The 22,615-nt window shown below is 35.2% G+C and overlaps 2 protein-coding genes across 6 annotated transcripts in view; one reads left to right on the top strand and one right to left on the bottom strand.

Moving 5' to 3' along the window:
* FAM237B (family with sequence similarity 237 member B) overlaps positions 1-1,634 on the bottom strand; it is a 41,761-nt gene extending 40,127 nt beyond the window's left edge. For all 3 annotated transcript variants that reach the window (XR_014266438.1, XR_014266439.1, XR_014266440.1), the window contains exon 1: positions 1,477-1,634. The gene's annotated coding sequence lies outside the window, so the exon portion shown is untranslated. The remainder of the gene's footprint in view (positions 1-1,476) is intronic.
* GTPBP10 (GTP binding protein 10) lies at positions 1,127-21,790 on the top strand. 3 transcript variants are annotated; one of them, XM_082472030.1, is made up of 10 exons: positions 1,127-1,365; positions 4,550-4,743; positions 7,414-7,505; positions 7,931-8,075; positions 12,795-12,868; positions 14,424-14,476; positions 16,586-16,693; positions 17,255-17,332; positions 19,332-19,455; positions 21,290-21,790. In XM_082472030.1, the coding sequence occupies exons 2-10, from the start codon at positions 4,604-4,606 to the stop codon at positions 21,550-21,552; spliced, it is 1,077 nt and encodes a 358-aa protein (XP_082328156.1). In that variant the 5' UTR covers positions 1,127-1,365; positions 4,550-4,603; the 3' UTR covers positions 21,553-21,790. The 3 variants fall into 3 exon arrangements, with proteins under 3 accessions (XP_082328156.1, XP_082328155.1, XP_082328157.1); XM_082472029.1 differs by lacking the exon at positions 1,127-1,365 and adding an exon at positions 1,735-1,865; XM_082472031.1 differs by lacking the exon at positions 1,127-1,365 and adding an exon at positions 1,943-3,534.
* Positions 21,791-22,615: the final 825 nt, after the last annotated feature.

The raw sequence follows: 22,615 nt of genomic DNA, 5'->3' as shown, positions 1-22,615 counted from the left end.
CAAATTGTACATATGCCACTGGCTCATTTGAGACTGTCGTGCTTATTATGCAAAATTCTCTAGTGCCTGAGTTTAATGGTTTGCCTATACTTTAATCTTAGCAGCCATGGGGAAGGCATTCTATCCACTCAGTGGCAGAACTAATAATAGTTTCTGTCAGTAATGACTTATGCATCAGGGTCATTTCACCTCACGTTCATTTTAGCCGAACATTTAAAGGGGACGATTTACATTTCATGTTTCTTTTACTATCTGGTAACCAGAGCTGTAATAAATATTTCAGGCACTGATGGTGTTTTGTTCAAGAAAAATATTATGTTTTCTCATTTGTTTATAGTACCTAATGTTCCTCAGTATTTTGAGATGTTTTTATATCAACTTCCCATTTATTTTTATCTGCTGTTATCATGTTCCCATGTAAATGTTATGACAAGGAAAACAATCTGGCCTTGTGTTCACTAATAAAAAAAATAAACCTTAGAAAATAAACAGATTGGGCTCAACATAATTCTGAGATTGTAAGACCTAGTAAAGATAATAATCCAAATGGCAGCAAATGTTATTAAGATTAAACACCTACTTAGTAACAACCTAATTTCTTCCTTCCTTCCTTCCTCCCTCCCTCTCCCTCCCGCTCCCTCTCTCCCTTTCTTTCTCATTCTTTCTTTCCCCTGCCGCGTGGCTCGTGGGATCTTAGTTCCCTGACCAGGGATTGAACCCGGGTCCTCGGCAGAGAAAGCGCCGAGTCCTCACCACTGGACTGCCAGGGAATTCCCATCCTAATTTCCTGATTAATTAATCATTACAGGTTAAATGACAATTATAGTTTTATTGATAGGGGTGGGGTAGAGAGAGTTTCAGTAGTACGAAGGGAATCAAGACTGAAAGGGATAGTTCTTACACCGTGTATTTCCTAACAATCACTGTCATAAGTGAGGGATAGAAATAGGAGAAGGATTCTCAGTTTTGAGTTCAGAAAGATTATTAGGCTGGCAGCGTAGTGCAGGGCCGCCTAGCAGGGCAGTGTACCTCTGTCCACTGCGCGAGGGCAGCGGGAGACGGGGTGGGTGGGGCGGACGGAGACCCAGTCACTCTGCTGGTCCTGCCCAGCTTGAGAAAAGGGAATCTAATTCTCACAAAGGCGCGCTGCAAATGATAGTTGAATAATGACCCATAGTATCTACCGGACCCCTAGAAGCTATTATCTGACAAACAGTTGCAAGATTCCTTCCCCACAGAACACAGTGAAATTCTTACAGATCTCAGATCCTGACCTTTGGGTCCCAAATTTTAAATTCATTGTCTCTTGGAAGATTTTGCTGGATATTACTCAGCTGGTCAATGAATTAACAGCTTTTTTCCCAGGTGAGTTTCTGAGTCTTTTACGCGTTTGCTTTTACTGTCCGTGGGAGGTGTTTTGTTTTGTTTTTCCACTCTGCTTCGCCGAGAGTAAAGATTGAGGTATCTTGTGGTTACCTTAATTAGCATAAAAACTCCTCCAAGGCAGCAGAGTCTCCAGTGCCATCCTATTCAAAATATTCCTGAGGCACCTACTCCGCACGTGACTGTCCCCTGTCACATTGCCTCTCGACATTTCCTCAGCGTTTTACTCCGCTTGCTTCTAAACAGACACCACCTTCCACCTCCCCGTGGAGGCACAGCAAAACGCATGCGCACGTTTCCGTGAGCGCGCGCGCCTTACGCCCGCTGAGGCTGTCCTGCGCCAGCGTGCGGATACAAAATAGCAGTGGCGGTGGCGGTGACGTAAAAAGATCGCGCCGCACTTCGGTGCGAACAGCTTCCGCGCGAGTGAATGCTCGCCCATCGCGGGCATGGTGAACTGCAGTCGGGTGTTGCTCAGAAAGGTCCGTGATTGGTGCCCCTCAGCCTGATGTCCGACGCCTGGTGCCTGTAGCCCCACCTGAGGGCTCTGGTTCTCCTTCGCCTCCATCTCTGCCCGCTGTTTTCTTCCTGGGGGCTTCTTTCCTGCTTCTTTTCTACCATAGTCCTCTCCTTTTCGCCCCTCAAGGAGTCGGGCTTGGCCTGTAAGGGGTGAGAAGGGCGTGTCTAGTTTACCGGGCATGGTTAGGACGGTTGTTTGGAACAGGGTTTGGGATTTTTCAAGGGAATTGTGTGCACGTGGGATGAAGAGCTGGGGTAACTGCCTGCTGTTTATACATGCAATACGGTGTATGTGAAGTGTAGGTTTGACTTTTTCTTTTGGCTCAAATAGTGTATTTTCCTTCTTTTAAGTAATAATATCCATAACTTGTTTTTACATATTTTTTCATTGAGTGCATTGTTATTAAGAGCTTTCTAAAGACAACTTTTCATCAGTAAACGAAAATAGGTAACTGACTTGCCTTCTTGCAAGAAACTAGGTCAGCTTTTGTGCAGTGCGGGTTTTAGAATCGTTTCTGTAAAAAATTTACAGTTGCTTTTCAAATTTAAAAACCTCTTTAAGATCCTTACTAGCAATGTTTTTTGAAACCTGCCGTCATCAAGTTTGGTCATTACCTTATTACTAAGGATGAGATAGAGATATTACTTTTGAGTTCTAAATCTATGAACCTGATAAATCTAGAGCAGTAAAATATGTGTCACATATTGAAAGGAACTTTAAAAACAGGAGTTTTCTTTTTGTCGGAGGAAAGGCATGGTTAGTAATACCATGGTTAGTAAAGTTTTACTTTATTCAACCCTCTATTTTCCAGAAAATAGGTGGTCAGAAGAAGAGAGACTTGTGAAGGATAGTACTTGGGCATATAGGATAACTAATCTGTAAGCTAAAAAAATGAACTACTGCATTTTTTGCTGGATATGTTATTGAATGCTAGTTGTGTAACTTTACTGCCATAACAGTAACTTACAGTCGGTGTTGTTTGCAAGGGGAATCTACCTCTTCACTTACCTGTGATGCATTTCTGATCTAGCTCTACCCAGGCAAAGCATAAGTTCATCAGCCTCCAGAGAAAAATACTCTAGCTAGCCCTTAAGTTCATGTTTTGTATATTCCTTCCACCCTTACAATACTCTGTTTCATGACTGTATTTGCATACTCAAATGAAAAGCTGTGCTTTGAATCTTTGCTGTGTAACTATCCACTGCAATCTCAAGTCTAGACAGATTTATCAGAATCAGCAAAGGAGCTTTTGATAGATGTGCTGGCTTACCCTATTCTCATCCCCTCCTCCAGAGTATCAGAATGGTCAGTGGAGTGTATGCATTTTTGAAAAAAGTTCCCCGATGTTTTCGATACTTAAAACTATCCTAAATGATTAAAGATGTGAAGATTATGAATTTAAGAAATTACTTTGTGAGGAATTTTGATAGCCCAGGGGGCTAAGACATAGGATCTTACCTGCAAGAAGTTCTTGATTTAGTGAGGGAAACAGAAATAAACCCTAAATACAGTGTATGATTTCTAGAAATCTAATAATAGAGATATAATCCAATTACTGAGAGCCCAGCAAAATCAATGGTTAAGTGTTGGTTAAAGGAATTAAGAAAGACATCGGAAAATATGACATTCAGGTGGGTTTATGATAGAAAAGAGCAAATGACATTGTAAGCAGATGAAAAAGCATGAGCAGAATGCCATGGAGAAGTGACAGTATATTGTGTAGCATAGAGCAAAGAGAGGAAGAGGATATAGGAGGGGTTGAATGAATGGAAATGAAATGGGAAGGGTAGGTTAAGAGCTTTGAATATAGCACTGAGAATTTTAGACCTTATTTCATAAACAGCAAAAAACCATGAATGGTTTTTGAGTAAGGGAGAAACATGTTGAGAGATCAGATCCATTGTCAGAAAAATCGCTCAGGCAGTGAGACAGAGGATGTGTTGAGGAAGGAATGACTAGACATTGAAAGACCAGTTAGGAGCTAATGTAATGATCAAGATACTAGGGTAGTTAGTTGTGCCAAAAAGGAAAGATAGTAGGGCTTCGGGAAGAGAAGCAGGTATAGTCTAAGATCCCCATATGTGGTCTCAGTGAGTAGATAAACTATCGTTTCATTATTTGTGAGAACATTGGAGGAACAGAATTTACCTAGGGAAAAGTTTGGTTTTGTTATATAACATGTATTTAGGTGACTATTATCCTTTCAATACCTAAGAACAAGTTATGTATTTGAGGGGTTTCAAATATAAGTTAAATACTGATCTCGTTCTCAGTTGCTTTAGACTATTAAGCTCACATCTGGTGGAGATGTCCAACTAACTGGGATAGAGAATATCTCACCTAGGTGATAGTTACTGGTACAGACTGAGATCACCCAGGGGAGAAAGTCTAGCTTGAAAAGTGGGCCAGTGTCAGAGACCTTCAGGACTGGAAGGACAACAATTGATAGTGAAAAACAGGGTCTTAAGAGAGTTAATCTAATGGGAAAGTGAGGTCAGACAGGAGGTAAACTAAGAAAAGACAATAAATGTGGCATACGGAAAGCCATTTTTTTTTAAAGGAGTTTTAGTGGCAACAAAGAATTAGAAAGGAATTCAAAATTGGTCAGCACATGTGGTATACAAATGTTCTCTTTCTCTTTTTAAGTATGGAAACTTCATTGATAACTTGAGAGTCTTCACCAGGGGAGGAAGTGGTGGAATGGGCTACCCTCGCTTAGGTGGAGAAGGTGGAAAAGGTGGTGACGTCTGGGTTGTAGCCCATAACAAAATGACTTTAAAACAACTTAAAGATAAATATCCTCAGAAACGGTTTGCGGCTGGAGAAGGAGCAAACAGCCGGTAAGTATTTAACTGAATGACTTTGTATGGAATTAATTCCCCCCAGAAGAAGAAAAAAAAGTTGAGATAAAAATTTAATTGGTAATTTGAAGTAAATAATATCCTGGATTTGTAACTGAACAAAAATCTACTATTTTTTGTCTCTAGTAAATATAAAAGATAGGTACTATGGAATGTTTTGACGTTTTTAAACTTTTTATCCTTTTCTTCTCCCAGTGTCTGTTTATATTCTTTTATACTTCCTTTGTAGAACCAGAAAATGATCTGAATCCCCACTGTTTTCTTCTAAAATTATCTTTGACAGTCTTTAGGAAACTTTCTAGACTCTTAACTGGCTACTCCACCCCACTACCACCCATAGTTCTGCCAGCATCTTGTAGGCAGTACTTAAAATTTAGAGCCTGTTTGCTGCTACATCTCTTGAATGTTTTCCTTTTGCCTCTATTTTGATTTTCTCTCTGTGACAGCAAAATCTTCCCTTTGCTTTTTGTTAATGTTTGCTATTTTCTATGGAACATATTATGTTGGCCTCAAAATATGAGAAGAATTTTTTCTTTCATTGTAAAGAAAATGAAGAAGAAAATTCTTAAAGCTTCCATCAAAATGCAGGCTGTGATTCCTCAGGCCTCTGTCATTTTGTTGTTCCTTAGGAGGTGTTGGTATAAAGGTTAGGCTTTCTGTTCCTTTTTTCTTTCCCCTTCCCAAGGAAGTGTTTGGGTATATTTATTTGTCACAATCATAGAGGATGGAATGTGGCACTTGCTTGGGGGATAAGTGTAAGCAAAGGATAGAGCCTGGATATAGGCTAAACACCCTGTAACGCAGGGTGAGGAATGCCCCCAACAACAACAACAAATTATCCTGCCCCAAATATCCAGCAGCATCCTCTGCTGGTAAAGGAATCCTTGGAGAAACCCCTTAAATTTCTTTTGAGCATTTTTGTTTATGAATAGTCTTTACAGGGCAAATTTTGAGAGCCCTAAATTAGAATTCAGTAATCAAAGTTTTAAGATAGAATGTCGTTTTATTATTTTGATGTTACAGGTAGAAAATAACTGCAGTTTATATCCTAAAGAAAAATTTTTCATCATTTTATAATTTCTTTTGAAAAGTAAGGTTGCTGTAATTCCAACCTTATTCTGTGTTTAGATAAGTGGTATGCTAAAGATGGTGTATAACATTTAAATGTTAAGAAAGATTTAAATAGAACAGTTACTGCGATTGTGTGTTGGAATTTTTAGAATGTAGAGGCTTAAACCTAAAGGATTAATAGGAGCCAACTGGATGAAGGGGAGGAAAAAGCATTACAGGAAAGATAAAAACATGAACAAAGACCCAGTGATAGAAGACAAATACCAGTATAAAACACTAAAAGAAGGTCAGTGTGGCTGGAATGCAGAAAACACAGAATGTAGAGGAAGATGAGACTAGAAAGATAGGTACAAGCCAGACCTTTGTCATTTCTGAAATACTGCAGTATTCTCCAGATTGGTCTCCTTCTCCAGTCTCAGTCATCACCTCCAATCCATTATTTTTCCAATTATGTCTGCAGTGCTTTTTCTGTAACACCAGTTTATCAATGTCACTTGCATATTTAAAATCCTTCAGTGTTCCCCATCAATCTAAGATAATATTCAAACTCTTTAACATAGCATATCAGGCTCTTCATGATCTGGACTACAGTGTCTTCCACCCCACTTCTGCTATGCTTATGCCAGAAGTAACTATTATTTCACCAAATACCTTGTTCCCTCCTAATCCGGGATGTGTGTGAGTGTTTTTTTGGTTTGTTTTTCTTTCTCTTTGCCAACACTTTCCTGCCTTGATTATCTGGCAAAATCTTATTCCCCTTCCGAGACTTGTTCTATCCAGAAATAACCACTATTAACCTTTTCATGACTTTTCTAAGACTTTTGTGTGTCTACCCAAATGTAATTAAATGCGTCTGTAAAATTGGGGGATACAAAAACAAGAGCACAAAATTTTGCAACCTTCTCTTTTAACTTTTTTTTCCATTCCAGAAAATTGTTAAGCATGGCTACATAGTCTTATAGTATTGGAAATAACATAAATTATTTTGTCATTCATCTATTTAGGTAATTAATGATTTTTTTTTTTACTGTTATTGTCACAATGCAGTATACATCTTTGTGTATATAATAGTTTACATGGTTCAATTTTTTTTTTTTAGGATAAATTCCCAGAAGTGGAATTACTAGTTAGAAGCTTGTATGACTTTATCCTCTCTTGAGCAGTTTAAGAATCGCCATATGAGCCTCCTATAATTAAAGTACTCTCATTTCAGGTCATTTTTTAAAAAGCCTTGTTATTCACTGGATTTTCCATTTTTTTCTAGTTTATTCATGTTGCAATGGTCTCTTCCTTTCAAACATACAATATTTTAGTTCATTATGAGTTTAAATGACTTTTGGTAGTTAGCTTGGTAACTTAAATCATTACTTAATATTATTTTTATTGAGATACAGTAGTCTAAAATGCAAATAAATAAATAGGGATAATTTTATTTTTTCTCCATTATTTGGCCATTTAACATCTGCGTTATAAGAATTGGTCGCTAGTCTTCTTTGTATACCATTGTATTTGCTTGAAACATCAACCATTTAATCTAGCAGATTTTCTTTATGTTAATTTAACTTTATTTTTTTATAGAGTTAGTGCACTGAAAGGCTCCAAAGGAAAAGACTGTGAAATTCCTGTACCCGTGGGTATTTCAATAACTGATGAAAATGGTAAAATTATAGGTAAGTGTATTGTAGATTCTAAGGTTGTGAAAAATGTGCACATTTTCTAAAATTGAGAGCTGTGGGGAATAGCACCTCTTAAGTTTCAGGATTTTTTTTAAACGTTAAGTATTTTAGCTGCTAGTTTATAAAACAGCTTTTAAAAACATTATATAACAGTTCAGAATTAGCTGCTAGATTTAAAATTATTTTAAAGATGTAAGAGTATTTACTCAGTTTTAAAACAAATAACTAGCATTTTTTCAACCACTTGCAGAAGTGTTTTCTTGGGGTCAGATTTTTAATAGAAACTTGATCCTATCGTTTAGCCCTTTAGATTTGTAAACTGGAATTTCCTGGCATCTGTTTCTGAAAGAAAAATGTCATTAGTGATTAGCTCCACTTACTAATCTTTGCTTTAAGTATCTTTATCTCTCTTTTTTAAGGAGAACTCAATAAAGAGAAAGACAGAATTTTGGTAGCTGAAGGAGGTCTTGGTGGTAAATTACTTACAAATTTCTTACCATTGAAAGGCCAAAAACGAGTAATTCACCTTGACCTAAAACTTATAGCTGATATAGGCTTGGTGGGGTAAGTATCATTCATATTTTTATTTTTATACTTTCAGAGAGATAGTTCATGAATAGAAAGTAAATATAAATGGTAATTTGGGGCCAGCATTATTTCTAGTTTATGGAATTTGTGTATTGTTTGTGTACTTTAAGAATATGCTGTTTAAAAAAAAAAAAAAGAATATGCTGCTAATATTGCCAACATGGAGTTTCATAGTCACTATTCATTTGTCAAAGATCATAGCAATTGAATAAGGCAGTGGAAATGTTAGAAAATAAATAAACACAGAAAAATCAATCAAATACAAAAGAATGTTACCAAGTATTAAGGAATAAAATTAGAAATCCAAACAAGCCCATTTTAAAAAGTGTATAGGGGGCTTCCCTGGTGGCGCAGTGGTTAAGAATCTGCCTGCCAATGCAGGGGACATGGGTTTGAGCCCTGGTCTGGGAAGATCCCACATGCTGCGGAGCAATTAGGCCCGTGAGCCACAACTACTGAGCCTGCGCGTCTGGAGCCTGTGCTCCGCAACAAGAGAGGCCGCGACAGTGAAAGGCCCGCGCACAGCGATGAAGAGTGGCCCCCGCTTGCCGCAACTAGAGAAAGCCCTCTCACAGAAACGAAGACCCAACACAGCCAAAAATAAATAAATAAATAAATAAATTATTTAAAAAAGTGTATAGAAGGAAATAAAAAGTAGGAGAAAAATATTCTTACAAGTCTTAATAGAGGTATTGAAGTATCATTAATCAGATGGCTAAAGGCCGGTACAGATGATCTCAACCATCAGCTTTACACACTATTGAGCACTAAGCTGGATCTTGCTATGACCGTTTCCCTATCCTTCACTCTCTGTTTAGGAACTGTCCATTCTCAGTGCTGCAGATCTTCCAATGTTGTCCTCCTCCACCAGCCTCCACTCTTTCATCAAACAATGCTACTTAGCTATAGGGTTTGCAGTGATGGCACATAAATGGAGGGAGATAGATAGCAAGATAGAAAGTAGATAAAGGAAGGGAAAACTTCAGCTTTGCATGTCTCCTCTCCCTCTCTGTCTTCCTCTCCCAAGTCCCACTATAGCATTACACAATAGTCAGATGGAAGGCCTCAGGAAAAGGGAGGGGAAACTGCCACTCTACTCCAGCTGCCAGTTCCATGCCTTGCTTTCCCATAGCTGCTTTCTAAGCTCTTTTCATCTTCCTCTTCCCGCATCTCACTGCTTCTTTACTACGCTCTTCACTCTGAATCCCTCACCTCTTTCCATGCCTGTTTAGGTCTTACCGGCAGTGGCTTAGCGTTCACAGAGGCCTCATTCCTGCTGAAGTTGTAACAGAGAAAGATGTGATCCTGGCATTTAAGCTTGCCATTCGCATTTAATTTTTTCAATGAAACATAGTTATGAGGGTTATGAGTCATAGGTTCTATAATACTATATATTTTTAGGAACATTATGGACTTAATAGGGTTTTGTGGATAAGACTGAGAATCTAGCCATTCACTTTCTCATTTCCTAGGAAAATATGTTTCAGGTTCCATAGAGACACCTTTACAGCCTAATAAGAACATAGCAAGGCTGAGTAGTGAATAAAAGTGGGATGGCGACGGGAGACTCACGTGAGACTGTTTGGGTTGGAATCTCAAATCCTCTGGAGGCTGGCTGGATGGTCTTGGATACGGTCTCTCTAAGCCTTTTTTTTTTTTTTCTCATCTTTAATAGTAGATGGCAGTAGTTCTCACCTTAAAATGTTATTGCTGAGTAAGATATTGCATTTGCAGCATAATACATGCCTTGGATTTATGAATGCTCAATGAATGAATGGTAGCTGCTATTATCATCATCATTGCCAACTTATTGGAGACCACATATAGTGATACACTAAGCTTTTCAGAAGTGGACTTGATATTAGTCAATAGCAAGCATCATGATTCTAGAGCACAATGTTTAACATGTATGCTAGTGCTTTTAAATTAGGTAACTATTCTTAAAAAGTTGCTAATGAATACCAGCATAAGCAGATGTCCTTTTAGCCAGTTTCAGGAATGAACTGAACATTAGAAGAAAGGTATCATATAACTAATACACTTGTACTGCTGTTTTCAAATCTGGTCTTTGCATAGGTTGGATTTCAGCCTCTAAAATTTTCATTAGGTACTTGGCAATAAAAATCTCAGGTATCTGTTCTTCACCTGGTAACTTCCTTTTTCTTCTTGTATTTTGATCTCTTTGGAAATAGTTGCTTGCATTTTTCTGTGTTTAATCATTGTTATGAAAATATGAGGATATTAGAAAGAAATAAGCAAGTCCAACTAATGACAATCATGGCAAAAATGATTGCAATTTGCTTTTCAAAAAGTTACAAGAGCCTGGGTGTAACAGGATATAAGAAAATACTGTATTTCCAGGGGAAACGAGTCATTAAGAAATCTCACATAGTTTTATTCTAAATTTATTATAGAAATATTTTAATGAGAAAAATTGTTTAAAGAGCTCCATTAAGAGCATGTACATTTTTATAGAATTCCAAATTAATATTTGTAAAATATTACACCATTATTCCAAATGAAAATTTGGCAGAGTTTTGAAAGATCTTGATTTGGATGAAAACTGTGAAGACAGGGATCACATCTGTCTTATTGATTGCTATATTTCTCCTGCCTAGTATATTGCCTGACCCAAGTCAGTGCTCAATAAATATTTGTTGGATAATTTTTTTTAATTGAGATATAATTGACATATAACATTATATTAGTTTCAGGTGTACAGTGTAATGATTTGATATTTGTATATGTTGCAGAATGATTACCACCATAAATCTAGTTAACATCTGTCACCATGTATAGTTACAAATTTTTTTTCTTGTGATGAGAAGTTTTAAGATTTACTCTCTTAGCAACTTTCAAATATACAATATTATATTATTAATTATAATATAATATATGATTATAATATAATCACCATGCTGCACATTATATCCCCATGACATTTTTTTTACAACTAGATTTTTTTTTTTTTTTTTTTTTGCGCCACACAATGTGGCTTGCAGGATCTCAGTTCCCCAAACAGGGATCGAACCCAAGCCCTCAGCAGTGGAAGTGCAAAGTCCTAACCACTGGCCCGCCAGGGAATTCCCCACAACTGGATTTTTTTTTTTACCTTTTCACGGCCTTTGCCCATTTTGTAACCCCCCCCCCCAGCTGACACACACACACACACACACACACACACACACACACACACATTTTCTGTATGCATTCATCCATTGATGGACACTTAGACTGCTTTCACATCTTGGTTATTGTAAATAATGCTGCAGTGAACATGAGGTGCATATATCTCTTTGAGTTAGTGTTTTTGGTTTGTTTTTTTTTTTGGATAAGCATCCAGAAGTGTAATTGCTGGATCATTTGGTAGTTCTATTTTTAATTTTTTGAGGAACCTCCATACTGTTTTCCATAGTGGCTGTACCAATTTACATTCCCATTGGTTGAATAAATTTAATGAAAATATCTGAATGAAATTTAGGAAATCATCTCTTAAGTGGCCCCCATTCCTAGTACTTTCTTTCATCCATTGTGGGCCTTTCTTGAGGGATATTTAGCAATAAAATCAAGGCCTTTAAAACAGCCATATAGTTTAATCTAGTATTTCCTTATCTAGAAATTTACCTCAAGAAAGAAATTAAAGGTATATGTAAAGGTTCACTTCAGCGTTTAAAGTTTTTTAAAACAAGCTTGACAAATAATTAGTGCTCATTTGCAGCAAGAAAAAAAGAGTTGACTGTTAATTGCATCATTTGATGTTAAGGTGACTTAACATTGGTGTATGTCTTTCTAGCTGTATGCATATTTTTTGCAGAGTTATTAATAACAGTAAAAAATTTGAGACCACCTAAATGCCTAACAATAAGAAATTAGTTAAGTAAATTACACTACACCCTTGAAATGCATTCACCTTATATAATTCAGTTTAAAAGGAGGCCGACCAACTGTGAATAGTCTTTCAACAAAAAAGGAATCAAAGTTGAATCTGATCAAGGCTTCATATCTACCAATTTATAGGAGCATGTTAAATGACATCATGGGCATCAGCAGAAAAATCCAGACTATGGCAAAGAAACTACAGGACAAATGGCCCAGTTTCTTTAAAAATAAAATTGCAAAGGGGAAACAACCTGGAGAGGGAGCCTGTACCAAAAGAAATTTAAAAGGCACATCAACCAATTGTAATACACAGAACTTATTTGGGTCTCTATTTAAACAAACCAACTTTAAAAAAAATTATTAAGAATGTATTAATATTTGTTTAAGCTAGGTGATGGCTAAATAGGATTCATTACTTTGCTAGTGAAATGTCCATATAAAATGTTTTTTTTAAAAAATCCACAAGACAATATAAGAAATATTTTGTCAGTATTTGGCTAGAGATAGTGAATTGCAGGTATTTTTATTAGTTTCTTTATGTTTTTCTATGATTTACAAGCTGTTTTTTTTTTAACATTATTTGATTTACTGTCAATACTGAAACATCTTTAGTGTTCACCATAAATTTATCTTTACCTTTTCTATAAGTATATTTTGTTCCTCAAGTTTTTCAAGATTATTTTAAATTTATAGTCTACTCTTAATCCCAGCAATATTCAAGAAGTCTGCTACTTGAAATGTTAGGAATTCAGAGATAAGCAAGTATTAATAATGCTGATATTTGTTGTAATGTATAAATTTATTTTCTTGTTTCAGATTCCCAAATGCTGGAAAATCCTCTTTGCTAAGTAAGATTTCTCATGCAAAACCTGCAATTGCAGATTATGCATGTAAGTATAATTTGTTTTGTTTTTTTAATGTGTAGAGGTAAATTTTTAAAGACTAATCTTTCTTTGAGTATGAAAAAAATGATAACTGGGGTAGCCTTAGTTTGAAAACTCTTGGCAGACAGAGTACATGTATTTCCCATTAATCTTTGAAACCTTTATAGCTGTCAGCAAAGTTCCTAGTACTGCTTATTAGACACTTTGTTACATTTATTTGTCTGTTGCATAATCATTATTCAGTTTAGTTAACGATTTTATGAGCACCTACCCTTTATCAAACACTGTGATAAATGCTATGAAGGTAGAGATCAATTCTTTCATTCATCTAGCAAGTATTTATTTCTAGGAATTATCAATACAATAAGTTCTGGAGTTAACAAAGACTGGTAAGCAGAAGTGAATACTGTTTTGATTTTTATTGAACTTACAGACAAGTGGGGGAAGGCACATATCTCACTAATGAATATGAGAGAATATAATATGGTTCTATGAAAGAGTGTAGGTGACTGCTTTAGATTTCTTTGGGGAAGTGTGATGGTGGGGCTGAGATATGAACACTAAATATGAGTTAATTGGTGACAGACAATGGAGGTGAGAGTCTTTCAGTCAAAGGAAATAGCATGTACACAAAGACTCTGTGGTGGCAGGGAGTAGATTTGTTTGTCTAGAGAACATGTAGTAAGGGGAAGAGGGAATCAAGATGAGGCTAGAGATGCAGGTGGAGACCTGTGATATAGGCCATATAGGCTGTATTTGATCTCTGTGGCTTAAGAGCAGTTGATAGCTTTTTAACAAGGGAAAACAGTGATTAGATTTGCTTTTCAAAAAAGATCTATTGGCGTGTAATGTAGAAAATGGATTGGTGTGGGACATAAATGGATCTGGAAAGAACAGTTAGTAGAACTGGCTATTGCAGTAGCTGGATGAGATATAATGGAAGCTTAGTCTAAGAGTAGTGAATGAATATGATAGGATCTTTGCCATCATTAAACAAAATGGCACAGAATGACATTAACATGGAAAATAAAATTAAACCATTCTAAAATTGATAAAGTAGAGTTAATTTTGTACTAACTGCTATAAATCACATGGCCAATATTTATTGTTACAATACAGGGGATTCTTGAGAAGGAAAGAAGAAGAAAAGCAAAAAGGCCTAGGAAGGAGGCTAGGGCAGGATTGATGAAGCGTGCGGATAACTAAATGAGAAAGGACCGTAGAGAGATTTCACCCACAGCCCAAGTGATAGAAACCTAAATTCTGCCCCCATCCTCAGCACCTTTACCATGCTCCTTAAAGTTTGAGACAGGGACTTTGAAGCCCACTAATTAGATTACACCTGTGCTTTCGAAGATTATAAAAATCTATATTTTGTCCTTTTCCGAGCATATCATAAATAGCAAAGATAATTATACCTTTAATTTCAACAAATGAGAACATAATCTGAATTAGGTTGTTCATAGAAACGAAATATTATTTATTTTATACATGACGCTAAGACAATTTTGAGAGTCTAAGCCTTTATTCTAGCCTCAATTTATTATTGTTTTTCTTTCAGTTACAACATTAAAGCCTGAACTCGGAAAAATTATGTATAATGATTTCAAACAGGTGGGTATTTTTAAAATAAGACACTTGGTTAGTAATGAAAGTACTTGCCTTAGTGCTTAGATTTTATAATATTTGGCAGTTTGGTGTTAGGGGGAAAAAGTAGCAGGATTTTGTTTTTGATAAGTGAAACCGTGATCAAATCAATTCTGCTGACCACTATCAAAGTAAAAATATTGTATAAGAATATAATTTCTTGTTCTTCTAAAGTTTGGGTCCAGTTGGTCGTTACAACATTGATTGTATCTTAATTGCCTTAATCAGTTTGTCCTCATTGCAAGTCCATATTTTACTGCCATATTTGGTTATTGATTTTCATTTCCTAAAAACATTTTCTAAAGTTCATGGATGTAATTTTACTCCAACTTACTGTTTAAAAAAATGTTTTTTTTAATTGAATGGGATCCTCGTCTTAACTAGCTATTAAAATTTATTTTTCCTTGCTACGGAAGAACTTTTGAATAATTAGAATAAAAACAAATTAAAAAGGAAAGTAACAAAATTTTAAAAATATGTAATGTATGATCAGCAGGTGCATTCCTTGTTATTTACCCAAATAAACTGAAAACTTACGTCCACTCAAAAGCCCGCACACGGATGTTTGCAGCAGCTTTGTTCATAATTGCCAAAACTTGGAAACAACCAAGATGTCCTTCAGTAGGTGAATGGATAAATAAACTGTGTACATCTCAATAATGGAATGTCATTCAACACTAAAAAGAAATGAGCCATCAAGCCATGAAAGGACACAAAGGAACCTCCAATGCGTATTACTAAGTGAAAGAAGCCAATCTGTAAAAGCTACATACTGTACGATTTCAACTATATGTCATTCTGGAAAAAGGCAATACTATGGAAATAGCAGAAAGATCAACGGTTGCCAAGGATTAGGAGGAAAGAAAGGTTGAATAGGCAGCACACAGGATTTTTAGGGCAGCGAAACTATTCTGTATGATACTAGAAACATGTCATACATTTGTCAAAACCTATGGAATATATAAAACCAAGGGTGAACCCTAATGTAAAGTATGGGCTTAAAGGGATGATGTATCAGTATACTTTCATATAATCCATTGACATAATTCAAAAGACATAGAAGATGTATATTTATAATAGTGGTATAACAGTAAAAATTTTTTAAAACTTCGACAATTATATAGAATGTTAAGTAATAAGTAAAATTATAAGTGCAGGATAATATGAATTTAGAGAACAGTATTTAGAGGAAAAGACAGCATTATTGGTAATTTTTAAGGGAAATCAGTAGAAAACCTCTGAAGAGAATTTCAGGACATGAGACCTACATGTACATTGCTTTGTCACATAGCTCCAACTTTCTTTAAAACTGAAATTTTTAACCACACAGGCAGTATGTGTAGAGCAGTGTTTCTCATCCCTTACTGTACATCAGAATCATCTGGGTAGCTTAAGAACAACAATGATAAATGAAGCCTGGGCCCCAGTGATTTGAAACCAAACCCCTTGGGGATAGGGCTTGAGCATATGTAGTTTAGAAAAGTTTCTTAGATAATTATGACATGCAGTGAGGTTTGAAAACCACAAGTGTAGAATAATGGTTAGTAACTCTTATAACCTCCAAAAGGAGTATAGTAACACTATTTCCCTTACTTTTTAAGAGTGGTTAATAGTTCTGGTAGAATATGAACAATAAAGAAACAATGGTACCAAATAACCATTTACATATAGAATAAAAAACTTAAAACTACAGAGCTATACTAAGTCAATGTCTGCTGAGTTAACATCCTTGTATACTTTTAAGAATTTAGAAAATTGAAATTCTTTGAAAAGTTCATACTGAACAATATAATTTATGGAATTCTAAAGAGAATTTATGTGATTAGTAAATGTCAAACTAAGCCGTAAAATTCCTGGATTGTTAAAGTAAAAAATGGGACTAATTTCTGATAACAAAGGACTTTGATTCTTAATACATTTATTTCATTATAAAGGTATCTTGGCTTTATAGAGATGCAGTGGTAATCACAAATTAAGAACTGTTTATAATTGAAATATCATGAAAATTGTTGGATGTAATTGTATTTGTGGTTTTCATATTTTTTTTTATTATCGTACCATTTAATTTTGTGTTAGATATCAGTAGCTGATCTTCCTGGTTTAATAGAAGGAGCACACGTGAACAAAGGAATGGGCCACAAATTCCTCAAGCATATAGAAAGAACTAAACAACTACTTTTTGTTGTAAGTCATATGCCTATCAATGTAATGTTTAAATGAATGTGAGAACCAGTGAATTTAGTTTTCCTAGAAATTTTTTATAATAATAACATTTAAAGATAAAGTAGCAGCATATATTATTCCACTAAATCTATTTAGATAGGGGTCAGATACAGTTAGTGATCTTTATTTATAATATGGGGATGGAAGTGGCATTGTTTACTATGTCAGATGAAAGTTTGGCCATATTTGTCAGGTTTAATTCATTAAGATTTTCAATATACTACTAAATTATATAGGATCAATTTCCTACTTCATTTCTGGTGTTGAGTTATATATGAGATTGTCTGTATTGGTATAAATTGTTTAATCTGTACTAGTTTCTCATTAATGATTGTGGTTTTATCAGAATAATTATAATTATCTTAAAATCATCAATTTCTCTCATTTCGAATTACTAAATTACCAGAGTATAGATTGAGAAATTATTTTTAGCTTGAGCAAGTAAAACATTTCAAAACAGAATTGTATAGCTGTTGTTCTTATGTTAAAAGCAATAATTTTCCCTTTTTTTTTTTTTTTTAGGTTGATGTTTCTGGATTTCAGCTTTCTTCCCAAACTCAATACAGAACTGCCTTTGAAACCATACTGCTGCTTTCAAAAGTAGGTTTTCTGTTTTATATCTGGTCTAATACGTAGGCACATAGGACTGTATGGAATAACGTATGATAATTCGAATAAATATATAGTCTGCCTCTACTTTTTAAAGCTTTGATGTCAATTAAAGAATTATCTAAACTTGCTGTCTCCAGTTTTGCGATATTCACCTGCTCCTCAAACTGTTGTAATCAATAAAACCTTCCTTGATTCCAAATCCCTGTTACATACTTCTCAGACTGTATCTTGCTTAACTTTTATTCCTACTTCTTAGACTATTTCTCAGTCTACTTTTTAGGTTCTCTGATACTCAACATATTTTGGTTATGTTTTAGATCAGCTGCCTATTGGACATCTTTGATTGGATGTCCCATTAACTTCTCAAATTTAATATGTATAGAACTGAACTCCTTTTTTTTTTTTTTTAATTCTCCAGCCTCCCCCAGAACTTTACTGAATATGTAAGCTAGAAACCTGGGTGGTAGTGATTCTATCTTTCTTACCACCTGTATCAAGCCCTGACAGTTTTATATCCTAAATTTCTCTGAAATGCAACTACTTGTCTTCACCCACACTGTTATAATCATCAGCCCCTCTTACTAGAATGTTCTAAGTCCCTCCAGCTTGTCTCCCTGCTTCCAGTCTTAGTTCTCTCCAGACCATGTTTTATATGACAGCTAGAGTGATCTTTGTTAAAGAACCAAGCAGATGTTTGTTCCCTGCTTAAAACACTTTGATGGTCTCGTACTGCTGTTAGGTTAAAGTCTAACATGAACATGGTTTATGAGGTCTGACAAGGTTGGGTTCTTACCAAGCACTGTATCTCTATTGTTCTCCTCCCTCCTCCCACCCCTGGCCACGCCCCATACATTCTATATCCAGCCAATGATTTCTCTCTAACACAACATGATGTTGTTTATCTTCAGGACTTTTATATCCTATTTCATTTGCTATTTTTTGCCTGTTATTGGTAACGCTGCTGTGAACATTTGTTTACAGGTTTTTGTGTGGATATGTTTTCATTTCTCTTGGGTATATACCTAGGAGTGGAATTGCTGGATAATATGGTTATTCTGTGTTTAACATTTTTGGGAACTGCCAAACTGTTTTCCAGAGTGACTGCAGCATTACACCATTTTACAATCTTACTAGCAATGTATGAAGGTTCCAATTTTTCCACATTAACGTCAACACTCATTTTTGTCTTTTTATTTTAGCCTTCCTAGTAGGGATGAAGTGGTATTTCATTGTGGTTGTGATTTGCATTTCTTTAATGAGAAATGATGTTGAGAAATGTGACTAATGATGTTGAGCATCTTTTTATGTGCTCATTAGCCATTTGTAAGTCTTTGGAGAAATGTCTATTCACATTCTTTGCCCATTTTTAAAATGGGTTGTCTTTTAATTGTTGAGTTGTAGGAGATCTTTATAATTTAGATACAAATCCCTTATCAGATATATGATTTGCAAATATTTTCTCCTATTCTTTCAGTTGTCTTTTCACTTTCTTTAGGTTGTCTTTTGAAGTACAGAATTTTAAATTTTAATGAAGTCCCCTTTGTCTATTTTTTCTTTTGCTCATGCTTTTAGTGTCAGATATACGAAACCACTGCTTAATCCATAGTCACAAAGATTTACTTCTAAGCATACTTAACTTTTTCCAAGAATAATACAGGTATAGCATTAAGTTGTCACTATCTAGTTCTGAATTTTATCTTTGTGCTTACTAGACGCCCAGATATCTGTATTTGGCTCTAGGCACAAAATCACAACTGTCTCTAGGATGTCATGTGAGCTAAAATGTATTAACACATGACTTAACTAGTAAGCATTTTCTGCATTTCCTTTGTTAATTAGTTTTGTGGTTATTGGGAATTACTGCATTTCAGAGGTGCGAATGGGCCCTAGATTACCCAGGCCTATAAAGTAAAGAAAGACATTACCAAATAGGTCATTTATATAGATATTTTAATAAAATTATTTGGCTTTTCTCTTTGATTTAAAGGAGTTGGAGTTGTACAGAGAGGAACTTCAGACAAAACCTGCGGTCCTGGCAGTTAATAAAATGGACTTGCCACATGCCCAAGATAAATTCCACGTACTGATGAACCAACTCCAGAATCCTAAAGGTAAACCCATTCATTCATTTAGTGCCAGTTTAATGAATACCTGCTGTTTGCAGAGAGTGCTAGGTACTATAATCAGTGGAAAAGAAAACTGAAAGTTGCTACTCTTAAAAAAAAAGTATGTTTGAAGAAAGAACACATACCATATGAAACTTTTAAATAACACTGTAAAAAATGATATCCCATTTCAGAATGTGTAATATGGACAATAAGTTAGAGGAGACAGAAGGAAAGAAAGATTAATTTGAGCTGAAAATGTCAGGCATCATCAAGAAGTAAAACTTAAAGTGGGCTCTTAAAGAGTTAATGGGATTTGGATCAGAAGAGAATAATGTCAGCATCTACCTGTGAAGTCTGTTAACATATTTCACAAGTTCTAGAACTTCATTCCCCTAGTACATCATGAATTTTAAAACAGAGCTAGTAGTTCTAAAAAGAGGTATGTATCTTTGCGGTGCCAGGTCTGTAGATCTCTGAAGAGTACTAATCTTCTAAAAAGAACTTGAGTCACTGTGTATGTATGGTACAGAATAATAGATGCTGTTACTCTAAAAGGATTTGTTTGAAATTTGTTCCTAAATGGACCATTATGTGTAAAGAAATTTAAAGGGATTCTCCATAGTTTTGAGTATTGACCTTTGCAGAACACTCTCTATCCTACAGTGATGATGCTTTCATTTTTCTGAGTATGTTTTGCACAAATGAGGAAAGTAGGGTGGAAGATAAGTAGTTAACATGTTTTTAAATAGACCTAATCTCTCTTTTTATCCTTGGGATAAAAATTGGGGAAACTAAATTATAATGTACTAGGACTATCAGGCAGCACCAGAAGATCCTCTCTCCCCTCTCAAAATCTACCCCCCACCCCATATAATTTACATATTGGGCTGTCCTTGAGTTAATAAGTTACTTTGGGATATAAATATTCTCTGGAATATTTATAAATAAACCTTTATTCCTTAATGTCATTTGCTTTATGAGGTCATTAGATCTATTTGCTGGCTGGTCTTGCAGAAAAGGGAATTTTCAGAGGAGGTACCAGAAGGGAAGGTAATTCGGGAGTTTGTGGCTATTTTGGACCATCATAAAACAATGTAGTCCCCTCAGTGATAATTCCCAAGTTAACCTCTCAGACTTCATTGGGGGTAAATGAATCTCAGAATCCAAGCTCTGTGTTGGTTTGGCTAACCTCTTTTAGGCAGCCTTTCCAGTTCATGTCAATGTTGATCCATCCCATCAGTATGGCATCCCTACTTCTGTTGCCTTGGTGGCAGGGAAGAAGGAAAAGTTATATGATGGCTGTCAGCCCCTGTGGGGTGATAGATTGGATTCACCTAAAATGATGAATTGAACTCCTTGAACTCTTTTCAATTTTAGTATGGCTCATAGCACCAGTGATGATAAGCCATTAGGACAATTAAAGGCCACCTGTGTGCTGAAGCAAGCTAGAATATCCCAAGTCACAAATGATGTTATGTTATAGGAAAGTTCTTTCAGAAAAATCTATGTTGTCTTACTTTATTGAACCACCCCAAAACAAAATTTATTGCTTCCGTAAGTAAATCATCTTCTGTGATTCATCTTTTACTTACACTTAATTTTGTTTAAAATATATTCATGCAACAAAAATTTTTAAGTACCTGTCATGTGCCAAGAACCTTACCATTGTCACTAGTAGAAACCAAAGGTTCTGAGAGCTTATTACAAAGAGAAGGAAAAAAAAAATTTTAAATGCTTAGTTTTCGGTTCACTGGTTCAGAAATCAAACCTCTAGCATAGTTTTGACTTACTTTCAAAGACAGTGAAAATCAGCCTAGTTTTGTGTTCTTTGTTTCAGATTTTTTACATTTATTTGAAAAACACATGATTCCAGAGAGGACCGTGGAGTTCCAACACATCATCCCCATCTCTGCAGTTACTGGAGAAGGAATTGATGAACTAAAGAACTGTATAAGGAAATCTCTGGATGAACACACCAACCAGGAAAATGATGCATATCATAAGAAGCAGTTGCTTAATTTACATATTTCCAATACAGTATCTTATAGTGAGCCACCATCAAAGAATGCTGTTGCTAGTCCCAGAATAGATATAACTTAAATCTGTTAAAAGTGATATTGAAATTGCGTTCATTTGGAAGCTTTTCCACAGACATATTTTTTAGAAGGTTAGTTGTTACTAACCTGGTGTATATGCCATCATTCAAGAACCATACTCTTTAAAGATGTTTTGTACTTAAGTCTATCAACAGTAAAAGAAAAGTAACTGAGGGTTAAAAATGACAGTTTATAATTTTATGGCCAATCCACCTATAATAAAATCCTATAATATTCCTGTACATATGTCTCTAGTGAGATCATTTTTTTAATTATATAAAGGATTCCATATGAGCAACTAGGTTTTGTTTGTTTGTCTTTAAGTCTGTCATGTACCTGGTTCTACTAAATATATAATAGTTTGGAAAACCTCAAACCCTAAATTTGAACATATTCAGTGATAATAAAGACCACTGATAATCAGTAGATAGATCTTTGTGATTTCAGCTTTTGGAAATTTTTCTTTCTTAAGTATAAGAGTATTTTTTTCTTGCTTTGGACACATTGATGTATGTCTCATTTTATTGTGTCCTAGTCTGTTTCACTGTCTACTTTCGTATTTTAGTAAAGAGAATAAATAGGAAGTACAATATTAAACAGTATTTTCCATCATCAGTATATTCTCAGATTATAATTTCTAAATTTCTGCCTGACTTTCAAAAATACTTACATATTATACATTTTCTCTTAATGCATTTTATTATAAAATATACATGTTAATTGTAAAATAAAATAAAATTTAAACAGTGCAAAAGCATATAAAGTAAAAAAGAAAAGTTCCCATCTTTCTGCATCACGCTCTCCAGTTCTCAGGGAAAACCACATGTTCTTGCAGAATTTTTTAATGCATATATCTTTTTGCCTAAATGAGTTCATTATATAAAGACTTTCCAAGGTTTTTTGGTTTTTACAAAATAGTAGCAAGTTAATGAGCTTCTAAAAATTATTCTTCAGTGCTACTTTTAAACTATTAGGAATTGTTTTGGAATTTAAGGCTAAGTGAAGCCTTAACATGTGGCTATAAGTATTAAATAAAAATGTCACTATCATTCTACTTAAATTTCTTC

Source organism: Balaenoptera physalus (genome assembly GCF_965194825.1).
Source record: "Balaenoptera physalus genome assembly, chromosome: 8".
Lineage (NCBI taxonomy): Eukaryota > Metazoa > Chordata > Mammalia > Artiodactyla > Balaenopteridae > Balaenoptera > Balaenoptera physalus.
Note: the sequence above shows the minus strand (reverse complement) of the source record. Positions and strands in the feature narration are given on the sequence as shown.